At 36.8% G+C, this 12,446-nt stretch overlaps 1 protein-coding gene across 1 annotated transcript in view; it reads left to right on the top strand.

The window, feature by feature from the left end:
- LOC135474789 (E3 ubiquitin-protein ligase TRAF7-like) overlaps positions 1-12,446 on the top strand; it is an 89,710-nt gene that overhangs the window by 22,584 nt on the left and 54,680 nt on the right. Inside the window, 4 exon segments of the mRNA XM_064754389.1 lie at positions 462-501; positions 1,147-1,324; positions 2,605-2,680; positions 11,724-11,782. Coding sequence (XP_064610459.1) covers positions 462-501; positions 1,147-1,324; positions 2,605-2,680; positions 11,724-11,782 — 353 coding nt within the window.

Raw genomic sequence — 12,446 nt, 5'->3', positions numbered from 1 at the left:
TATAGTGGTGCTAGCTAGCTTTGGGCAGATCTGTTTCAGTGCTGTGTCATGGTGGATAGTATTTCTACATTTCCTGGAAATATTAAAGTCTACATTTAATCAATGCAGCAAGGTTATTCTGACCTTCAGTTTGATGGAGTAAAAAGGACTGTTTAAATGGAATCAGAAGAAAGCCTGCACCATTTCTGACATGCAGCCTTAGCGTTGATTGTCATTGGGTTTACCACCATTTTCTAGCTTGTCTGCAGTCATTTACCCAACCCAAGTAATGGATTTCAGTCTTATTCTTTGTCTTGTGAGTTATAAATTTTTAATAGGTAAATCTTGATGGATGGTCGTAATAATAATATTTTTCTTTTCAATTTTAACACTATCTTAATTATTAGTTTTGTGCAGTTTCCTAAAAGGATATTCACTTGTATAAAATAAATGAATGGTTTATTAATATGGTTGTTTTCCAGCATACATATTGTAGACGCTGCATAGCATCACACTCTGAAGGTAAGCCAGTTCTTGTATGTAATTACCCTATTTCTTTGAGGTAAAACCTTTTCAATCGCCTCTGCCACCAATATTACGAAACATTCTGAGGGAACTATGGTGTTTAAGAGAAATAATTTTACACATTTTTATGAAACTTATCACAAATCAAATTTTTTGCGTTATTTTCATAATGATTGTATACTTAAAAACTCTTTAAAAAAAGTGCTTCATTTGTTGAAAAGGTTGATGATTTACAGTAAGTGTTCAGAAATAGCCAAAAGAATTCTATCTAGTATGACATTATTAAAGTTATTTTAGAGTCTGATGAGGAAGCGGGTCAGGAATTACTGGTAGCTTATCAATGTATATAGATTTACATTTTTTACGAAAATGTGAAAAGCCACACTACATGTACATGTATATGAATACTACGTGTACCGTGACTGTTTGAGGGTATTTGATGTAAGCTATCCTGTAAGATGGACGTACATATTTTATCTGTTCATTTCAGATTCTGTGTAAAATTTGGAAGTACATTCAATTTAAACTTGAAACAATTAAACATTTTATACATATCTTGAGTGACATAATAGGTCTATACTCCACAAGTGAAACGGGACAAAAAGAAAAATGTCTGAGATGTACACTGAATTATATCTTCAGATTTCTGCCCTGTGGATAATAAGAAGCTTACAGTGGTTGTCAGTAACATCGCTGTCTCAGAACAGATCGGGGAACTCTACATACGCTGTAAATATGGCTGCCGGCTTTCAGACGATGGAACCAACTACACAGTGGACCCCTCAACATGCCCCATGACAGTGAAAATTAGAAATAGGAGGTGAGTTCTGTTTTACAAGCTGGTGCCTTTAAATCTAATATTTTAAGATGTCAGAAATTCAGGACTGCCTTATGTACATATATTCAAGTGTCTTATACCATAGACTCAGTACCACCAACACTCCAGAGACTGCCATGGACTTTTTTTTATTGAAAATAGTTTGACAAACTGAACACTCTTTATTTCATAGCCAAGTCTCATCCATAAACTTTATGTAAGTTATTATTTTTTCAGTCCAGCCAATCGACTTATGTTGTCACCAGGTTTATAGGTGAAATGGTAGTCCATAGCTCAGGGAGTGGAGTGCATTTTGTGACCGAAACGAACACATTTTACAAAGTCTATTTGAAGCAAAAAAAACGTATACACATTCTGTTAGTTTTGATTTTCAACAGACAGTGATTTTTTCACACTCTAAAAGCTGTGTCTGCAGTTACGCTTTAACAATTAGTAAACTCAACCTGGAGAAGGTATTGTCAGGATAATAATAGAGCCATGTAGAAAACATATAAACCATATCCAGATGTTTTCCCGCTGAAGAATTAAATTTAAAGTTTTGTTCAGAAATGTAGAATTGCTAATAAAAATAATAAAGCCAGTAGAAAAAATAAATGTTAGCTTAATTTTGCATATTTACGGTGTGTAGTGGTTATGGTAAACTTATTGTAGGTTTGTTTATTTGCTATTTATGCTAGATTTATTGGTAATTTCGTACTGTACTGGCTACCCAGTGGTGATCAGGGTTTAATGATGGGGGAACTGATCTCATCTGGCCAAGTACCTGGCTAATTCTGTCCCATAATGCCCCAGACATTCTCACAGGAGCTGGATTTGGACAACAAATCCTCTTCAGTGCTGAACTGATGGCCCAATTAAAATACTAGCACAAATAAAGTCAGATTACTGTATTTCCTCTAAAAAGTTTGCCCCAAAAATGATGTTAAGGCAAAACATGGTAATAAAATTTTACATTTGGTGCTGAAACTTAGTAAATTAGCATCCTACCTTCTGAACAATCTTGAAAACATCTTTCAAACATCAATAGAACTGTCAGAGTCAGGTGAAGTTGTTAACTTCGTTTTGGACAAAATTTTAGGTTATATACAGTGCGTAGTGTACGTTTAGCATTAAGGATACCGTTGACATGAGATAAAACCAGTGAAGAGGGGTTGGTGGAATATTTATGGCGTAAATATGTCTGCTGCCTTAAAATTAGGGCAAAACGTATGGCCATGGCCATTGTATATTTGATGTTTTCCTACTGTTTTATTTGCTTGCAGAGAACATGAAGGAGAGTGTGATTATGCCCCAGTGCAATGCCCAAATGATTCGGAATGCCCACCACTATTGAAAAAGGTAAGCACTTTTGGGCCGTAATTCCGTATAAGTATTTCATGGTGGGCCATAGACTGTATTGTAATGATCAAGACGTTGTGGTCCATGAGGAAACACTGCCAGCACAGGAAATGCTTCCCAAGAGATAGAGCCACGGATTTCCAATTCTGAAAGCTCAATTCAATTCCAGCCTTAGCCTTCTTCTCTTGGCTATTGAGCCTGCCTTTATTTGGCTCAATGCAACTCCTTTGCGCAGCTGTACATTACAATTATCGGGTGAGTTATTCATAATATCTCTTTAGTGCACAGCAGCTTCTGAAGTCATTGCCAAAGAAGATAAATGCAAGCTGCTCATTCAGGTTACTGAATTACTGTGTTGCCAAATTTATTGAATTTCTTTAAACTGAGTGTGTTTTTCTAAAGCTGATTGAGGTAGAATGCAATAGGAGGTTTTTTCCCCTGCCAATGTACATGTAGTTCCCTGTCAGGGAAAGACAAATTGAATTACATGGTTTATTGGCCAAATCTCGTGACCAATATTATGTAATAAGCCAATTCATTGGATATTTTTTGCCAGCGAGCTATAAGATGTTTCATGAACAATATGACAGTATTAATCAATGAATTCCATATGTCCTTAGTTTGCATTCTCTTTTTCTTTACTTTTTATTTTATTTTCTGCATCGCCTGAACTGTATGAACAAGTTGGTGATCAACGTACATATTTGTATGTTAAGCCTGTGAGCACCTTTGGAATTTGATGTTTTGTAGCTGCGTTTAGCAATTTTTTGCTTTATGAAATTGATTTTTCTTTTGAATTGGATTATTAACAGAATTAACTGAGGCAATGTAATGTATAATTTGAATTTAACACTACTGAAGAATATGGCACTTTTATGTGAATATGTGATTGAAGGGGCCTCCGTGGCTCAGTTGGTTAGCTCTCTAGCACAGCGTAGTGACCTAGGAACCTCTCACCAATGCGGCCCCTGTGAGTTCAAGTCCAGCTCATGCTCGCTTCCTCTAAGGCCGTAAGTAGGAAGGTCTGCCAGCAACCTGCGGAAGGTCTGTCAGCAACCTGCAGATGGTCGTTGGTTTCCTCGCACCATAATGCTAGCCGTCATCATATAAGTCAAATATTCTTGAGTACGTCATAAAACACCAATCAAATAAATAAATAAATATATGATAAAGTGTCAAAGAAACTGAGAAACAAAAAAAGCTGAAGAAGATGTAATGATTGTATCAGCATGAGCTGGATTTGAACCTGTGACCTAAGTGGATTTAATACTAGCAGTTTGAGGTGTGCCAAGAAAGATAAGCAACAGCTTTTGAAAACCATTCCCCACAGTGGTTTTTGCCCATTTCTGATGTGCTGTTTTCTACTGACTGCAGTGTCATGACAAATGGATGTTCTGCATACAGAGTATATATACAAATCTCAACTTTACTTTACATGTGTATGTGCTTAACACTACATGCTTTTGTACTTGCACAAGATGAGTGTTATCAAAGATATCCATAGAACCCATACATATTTCTGCTGATGCGAAATGCAGGTTTCCTGGAACACTTCTATGTTATGAATACTTAATCATCATTATAACACAAGATATGTATGAAGAGAGACCACAGAAGCTATTTTGCTCATGAATGATGCAAAAACCACAGTCCAGCTTTTAATATTATGAGCAGAAATTTTGAATTTTGGAGGCAGCTGGTTAGCAGAGTGGCTTGATTGGAATTTCCGGGTGGCTCTGAAGACTGATGATTATGTGTCCCAGTAACGAGTCTGACTTCGGAGGCACTTCATGTCACTGAAGATTCGGGTTTGTTTGCTTGGATTCAGGGAGACAAAAGTAGGATTATTCTGAAGTATGACTACAGTACCTTTGGCTGGGATATTTGTCATTGGGATATCTGGGACACGTGCAATTTTAAAAGATCACATTTCTGAACAGATTATTAGACAAGAAATGCGGAAGTGTCCAAACAGCCCATTTTGGGGCCATTTTGTTTGACCAGGGTGACCAGATTTTATTAAGAAAAACATTTTTTTTTAAAATCTTGATTAAAGCACTTGAAACGATTAGTCCAAATAGCAGTAATTTTCTTGTTTTCTTGTGTGAAATGCTTTTTTTTTATAAAGTGGACTTTAAATTTACAGTTCTTTTGAGGTTGTGGAGGTAAAATAGGTCAAAATATAAAGTGTGTACATGTACACCAAAGGTTTAGTTAATTTATTCAGTAGTTCTGCACAGGCAGGAATCAAATTTGGATTTTATTTCAGCCGTATAAAGGTAATGGAATCTTATTCTAATTTCCCTGTAATCATGTAATGTTTTTGCTGAAATTGAACTTTCTAATTATAAAACTAAAAAGCAGGTATCAGCAAGGCTATGGATTCACACTCCCAGAAAGAAAGAAAGAATTTCTAATTTGTATGAAAATGGCATGGTGTTGGTGATAAAAAACTGAAGCTAGATCACTTCTTGATCCTCAAACATGTCAAAAGGTTTGTCAGTAGTCATAGGGATTAGTCTCTCTCTCTCTCTCTCTTTCTCTCTCTCTCTTTCTCTCCCCCCTCTCTCTTTCTCTCTCTCTATCTCTCTCTCTCTGTCATGAATGGGACCAGAGGGGGGAAAACATGTGAATCCATTTGTGTAATGAAATGTCTGTGGGATAAAGCCTGTCAGGACAGAATTCCCACCATGCTAATTTCAAACGTGAGGATTGTTTTCTTTTGGTAACATAGCTTGTCACAGTTACGTGCGTGTATCTGGATGTACCTCAACCTAAACCAGGAGGTAATAGCTCTTATGAAGTGAACTTTAATATACAGCCTGCCATTAGTTCTTAATTCTGAGTTTTTCAAAGGGAGGACTTGTGCTTAAAAGTGTACAGGGTTATAAACTGGGATTTTAGGGAGAGTTATAGGGCCTGCAAAGACACGTTCAGTGCCTCAACTTGTACTGATTCCTATTGATCTTAAGGCTAAGGCTTGGTAGCATTCTGAAATGCTAATGCAGCCCACGTGTAATTGAAGAGGATAGAATGAGACCTTTTTACCCTCTTCTATTAGCTTCTGTGTTTCGTCCCCTGCCACTGTCTTTGGTCACTTTCTTTGGTCTCTGAATAATTGATTGAAAGTAAAAAACAAAAACATGTCAAGCTAATTCCATGAAAGTTGAAAATAAAGTAAAGAAATAGCAATTTCAATTAAAAAATGTCACAAGCTTCAAAACAAGTTGTAGAAAAAGTAAGAAGTGTACTTTGAAAAGACAGGTGATTTGGCTATATCCAGATTAGTCTTAAATAGATGATATGAACGCAAATTGTAAAGTTATTATTCTCAGGCGTTATCTCTTGGTTCTAAAATGATTACTGAAGCAAATTTGAGGTTAGATTGAGCTGGACATGCAATCTTTATGATACTTTTGTACTATGGGGCGTATTATGGTAGATGTTGTCTGTCATCTCTCACTGAGAAACCGAGAACAAGATGCTCCATGGTGCCAACGTGCTGCCATCACTGAAGTATACAGGCATGAAGAATTCCAGACACCACCTTTATTTTAATCCATGAATTGAAATGAAGAAAGTATCAAACGACAGATGTTTACATACCTGTAAATTCCGAAACTGTCTCAAAACATGTTCATGTCAAACTGGCAAGCTAACAACTACTTTTCCAGATGTCAGCTTTACTGCACTGGTGAATGCATTATACAGTGTTAACTGTAAATAAGCTTTGCTATCCCATTTTAGAAATGTTCTATGTTTCCTGCCATTTTGTTTCAGAAATCGTTAGTTATATGCGTAAACACACTCGGGTCAAGGTTTCCTAAACTAACACATGTTCAGACCTCGTTCTTGCATTATTGTGACAGCCGATTGCCATGTCTGTACAACCGTAAACTTGCATTGAGTCCATATACACTGTATGTGGACAAGAACAATCTCCAGACATCCCCCCGATTTCATAAAATGGCAATCATAAACTCAACATACACTGATTGAACATCATGCATGTGTGGAAATGCGAACACAATGTTCATATTGCAACAAGTGTAAATCTTTTCCTACTCACATTTTTTAGGATCTCAGTCACTGTGTAAGTCTTACAGGTAACTGACATCTTACAAAATTCAACGTTGACCAGTTAGATAAACTTGTTTTCATTGACCTGCCCCTTGGGGGGAAAAAAGTCAACACTGTTGTGAAATCTTCTGTCAGATCTGGACTATCAGACGGAGGCTCAAAATTTTACATACTGTCACCTGCCTAGTGAAGAGCCTGTGCATTTCAATTTGGACTTTTAGGTTTGATTTTGTTACTAAACCGTTTCAGTAAAGCCATCATAGTCATGTGCCTGTATAGGTGTAATTACAAAGATATTCACAACACTTACATCTAGTCTTTTTACCATGGGTAGAATTCAAAACAATTATCAAAACAACAGGTGGTGGGATGAGGTCTCTGCTGTGATTGACGGGTCCTAAAAACAATGTTGGAACTTCAAAGGCTATACCCAATGCTGGGCAAAGCCACGATTTGCATATTAACACAACTTGGCTGTTTATATTTGAATACACTGTCAGTTTTAGATTGACCTTTCCCCCGCAAAATTTCCATACCAAGAATGATATTGTTAGATCATGAAAGCCTCCAATGGTAGTTGTGAAGATGTATGTATGTTCTGATGCAAACAAAGTGTGTGAAAATAGATTGTAAAAATGTAATGCTGAGTCTAATATCTGTATTTAAAGGTGGAGCAGCGCAGTGGCTTGTTTTTAACAATATTGTGTTCAACCGACTGAGAAAAGAAAAATATGTTTTAGTTGGACTGATTATGGCAGGTCAATCGAATTACACACAGCAGACAACGGATTACACACAAGAGACAACAAATTTCACCTCACGTTGCATCGGCCCACATGTTATTGAGAACGACCAAGGTCTGAATCGAAATTTAGTGTCTCACCAACATGTTTGCTGTTTGTGCACATGTTTTGTTGGTTTGCTGCACGAACTTTTACAGATAAGCTTATATACTAAGTTAAGTTGTGTAACAGGCTGTTAAACAGTTTGGTGTTCGTCATTGCCCATGGTGAATAAATAATAGTCCACAAAAGACAATGTAGCTGGAGAAATCACCTGAGAGAAGGGGCGTACATGTTTGCCTTGCATGTTCACTCAGACTGACCACTTAGAGACTACGCCGCCCCTACACTTGCGAGAGTTTATCGATGCACATCGCCTGCCAGTTCACACATGCCGACTTTGTATGTTTTCTATAGTCATATGGGTGAGAACCATCAACCACCTGTGTTGGCTATTTCAGCTTATCTGCTCAGATTCCCCTACAGCCCCTGACCCTGTTTTGTCAACATTCCCTCAAGCATTCCGACCACAAGTGGTACTCAGCTAGTCAAAAAGGCAACAGGTTACGGTAGTTTCAGCACTTCTTGGAATCATGCTCAACACTTTTTGTCTCCTTCTTCCACCCATGTTCTTGAACAAATTTCATACTTGTCATGGACATGCACATGTATTTGAATTAATGATTATGGCCTAACGCCATATTGGCCATATTTCAGTCGCTGAGTGTCGTGGTGACACCTGTATTTCAGTTTTTGCTATATTCACACACATTATACAGCGCATGTATTCAACTGGCTGTTCATTCCACATGGTAAATTTCATTAAGGGAAGTTCAGTGGAGAAAGATGTGCACAAGATTCCTATAACACAGCTCTGTTTGACTATAAACAGTGCATAATGGAGCTGTCTGATCCAGATGTCCAACGTCTACCCCATGAGACAGTGAGGTCTCCATGGGGCAGTTCAGACTTGTTTTGGGGCTGAGAATTCCCTGTTTGTTTGAAAGCCAGAGGTTCTTTATGTTGAGGGATCCATTTATCAGGCTGTATTGATTGGGTCTATGCCAGCCAGTCTGTGCTCAGCCTCTGGTAACCATTGCAACCAAGCTGGAGTGCTTTGATGGACGAGTTGGGGTTTGAAATCCGGTAAGTAAACCTCCATCAAAGTAACCTTGATATGAATTGTGATGTAAAGAGGGAAGGTGTCTAATAATCGCCTGTTTATGACGAGCTACAGTTTTCTCGAAAGGAAAGCATGATGACTTCTTAACTTCCATAAAAAAAGGTAGAATGATTTGAGAGCCTTTTGAAATGGTTGCCATAATACATCATACATGTCTTCCAGTTTTCAAGTCTACTTGTTGTTATAAAGCTGAAGTTAGGTGAATTGGAAGTCAAATATCTTGCTCCCTGGTATGAAGGAAGGCAAAGTATTGTCATGATGAAAAAAAGTGGCAGTAGTGGTTTTGGTGACCCTTGTCCGGTCAGTCCTGGGTTGGAAGTGTACACATTTGAAATGCACATATATATATATTTTAAGGTGGTCTATTGTTTAGAAGATGCACAAAGTGATGTTAACTAACATTATTTATACACCGTAGAACTTTGTTTAACCAATCATCTTCAGCAAATAATTAAATAAATACAGCTTGCAATAGTTCAAAATTGAAGATGTTTTCATAGATTTCATAATCACATTTAGTTTTAAAGAATTTATAGCCCTTTTTTTTTTTTTAATAGATGATGTCCAGTATAAACAAATGTTTATACTTTTGCACTGTCTGGATAGGAAGTAGACATGAGCAAGTTTGCCAGTCATTTTATAGTAATAACATTTTTTGCAGACATTTATTTGTAAATCGTTTGAATCCATCATGTATATTGCAGTCTTATTATCACAATGCATGGAAAGGTTTCACTGTACACATTTATGACAGGTTTATTCATGTGTGCCAAAAAACTGTAATGAGGCCGTTTTATCCTTCCTGAAATTCTAATACTGTTATTTGCCAAGGAGAGGCATATGTATATACTGAATTAAAAACTCCTTATCTTAAGTAAATTTATAGTGGCAATGCATGCGTAGGACATTTATTTTATACCTGATCAGCTATACCAAGTTTTCAGTCCTTTTTCACATAGTTTATGGGCTATAGAGACCTTTCCTCCAAATGAATGTTGGCCTTTTTCTGGGAACTTGCTAAAAAAGACATAAAAAAATACAAATCTGCACATCAAGGGGGCTGTGATTCAGTAATCAATCAAACTGTTACTTCTTTAATCAAAGGTCAGGTTAGATCTTCACACATGATGAATGCAATGTGCCAAGAAGATTTTTACAGCTTTGGGCAGATTTGTTCAGAAGTGATCAACAAGGGTCTGTAGACTTTGGAAAGCTCACATAGCGCAGTGTCTACGTTAGGCAACGCTTGTGCCAGAATGCTGTTTTTCTCTCTAGCTTTATTTGAGAGATCATGCCCTGAGTATATTATTGCTTTGAAGTGGGAGTCAAGAATATGATGTGTTGGAGAGAGGAGGCAAAATGATACCACTGAACCCATAAACAAGCGTTATTCATATGAAGGGGGTCAAGCTTTGTGGTGAAACCTACAGAGAATGTAGACATCTATTCCTGGCAGTGGCAGTAATTTAATTGACAAGATATATAGTCATTATCGTGCAGTTTCTGCTATAACAGATCTTGACTGCCCAGAAAATTGCCTGCCTTTCTGGAGTTGATGTACAGCGGCGGATCAAATAACCTGATGTGTTTAGCTGTCAGAAACCAAATGCAAAGGTCAGAAGTATCATGTTCGATGTTAATTGTGGTTGTTGACTCAGAGATAGATGTCCTTCCAAACTGATGTCAAAGTCTTTGTAATAAATCGAACGAGATTATGCAGTGTCCTCGTAGATGTCGCCCATTTGGTCGATTTGTTTTTTGTTTTTTTTTTTTAAATTGTGCAAACAGGGATGGTGTGTTTATATGTCTGTATTAAATTGTATGCTGTAATGATATATGAATTTCACCGTTCACCATTGCCATGTTCATGGTGCCAATTGCAGGAATTCATCTCTTGAGCTGATGTGATTTGTTAGGCCTGATTTCCTCGATTTTGTCTAATAAATTTACTTTTTTAAATTGTTACACAAGTTTTGTTACCAGCGATGTGATGTGATGTGATTTGTTAGGCCTGATTTCCTCGATTTTGTCTAATAAATTTACTTTTTTAAATTGTTACACAAGTTTTGTTAGACAGCAGTTGAAATGATAGCTCTGTCAGTCCAAATGTCCCATATGTTAGCCAATCAGAATGCCTGTATTATTTTACCTCAGGCCTAAGCTGGACATGAACCACTCTCATTGGATTGATGAACAGAGGTAAATTGTGTCAAATCTGCTTCTAGAAATTTCATAGTCTAATTCTAATCATGATATAAATCCTGTGTATTAAATCATCAACTGATTAGGGGCGTGTATAAATTTGGTCCAGTTAAGCACCTGTCTTTTTGAAACTTTCTAAATAATGCTCAACACTTCTGTTTGAAGAACAAAAGTAGAGAGAGCGAAAACACCAGTGTATAAAAAGTTTAGATATTGATGTTACAAGTTTTATTTTGAACTTGTGGTTGCAACTAGTTAGTTAGTGGAAAAACAAGAGCAAGTCATATTTGGCAGTTTAGAGCAATAAATGCTTGACTGGTTTCACTTTGATCAGAATACCGTGTTCACTCCCTGAACTGACAACCTGTTCTTGTTCTCAATCTATCTGAGTGAGTTTTCACATGAATGGAGTTGTGATTTATTACCCGGGGTTGTCAATGAATGCTGTACATGTTTAGCTACAAGCAGTCTACATTTGGTGTACATACTTCAGAATATACTATATGTATGTACCAATACATTTGTTACAGGGTATAAATATTCTAAAAATCCTTTATCAGTTTTTCCATAACTATGAAGCCAGATGCTTGAAGTATTATTCCAGTTTATTTTATGTTTTATCAGGGCATACTTTATAAATAAAGTGCATGATAAAATCCTTGACCATTTGGCCTTAATTGTGACTCACATAAGGCCTTCCAAGAGAACGCAGGCTAACAAGGTGCTGTCATTCAAGTGAATGTAGAGTTATGGTTATTTGGTGTCTGATATTGACTTTGTTTTGTTGCTGTTTCAGGATTTGGAAGACCATTTAAAATCTTGTAACAGTGCCAGGTGTCCATACTATAAATACAAGTAAGTATTACATGTACAGAGTACACCAGTAAATTGCCATCAGTGCAGATGATTAGATCACCAGTTATAAATACAGGTGTTCACAAGATGTACACATGAAATGTTATCATTGTAGGTTAGCTCTTCAGATTGTAGGCACATTTAGTCAGTCAGTAAGGATGTCTTAATTTGTTATGATGTGTTATGTATAGAGTTCTAAATATTTTGTGTCTAAACATTCTGACCGTTTCATGTACATATTGCCAACTCTGCCTTTGACTTTATTTGCTTTTATGAACAAACATGAAGTCTATGAAGGTAAACACATTAAAATGTACTTTTGTTAATCTGGGTTACCTCCCCTGTACCATATCATACATTCCCCATCAAGATTTTGTTTAAAATTCTAGACATGTGAATACCATTTAAAGTGGAGGGTGTGGAAAACTTTAGGATTACTATAGTGTTTTATAAGGTATAAAATTGTTCGTAGAATGCTTTTAGAGACTGTTTGAATTATGTTTATAATCCTATCAACAGTGCATATGAATTCTTTCTCAATTAACCACTTGTCTTCACAGTGCAATCTGTTGATACAAAGAGTCGTTTTACATTTCTGAGGTCGCTCCTATTTAGCCTTCAGCCTTTTTTTCACAGTGACAAAGATGTTATATATTGTTCCACC

The sequence above is a fragment of the Liolophura sinensis genome, chromosome 1, assembly GCF_032854445.1.
Source record: "Liolophura sinensis isolate JHLJ2023 chromosome 1, CUHK_Ljap_v2, whole genome shotgun sequence".
NCBI lineage: Eukaryota > Metazoa > Mollusca > Polyplacophora > Chitonida > Chitonidae > Liolophura > Liolophura sinensis.
This window is presented reverse-complemented; position numbering and strand designations above follow the sequence as displayed.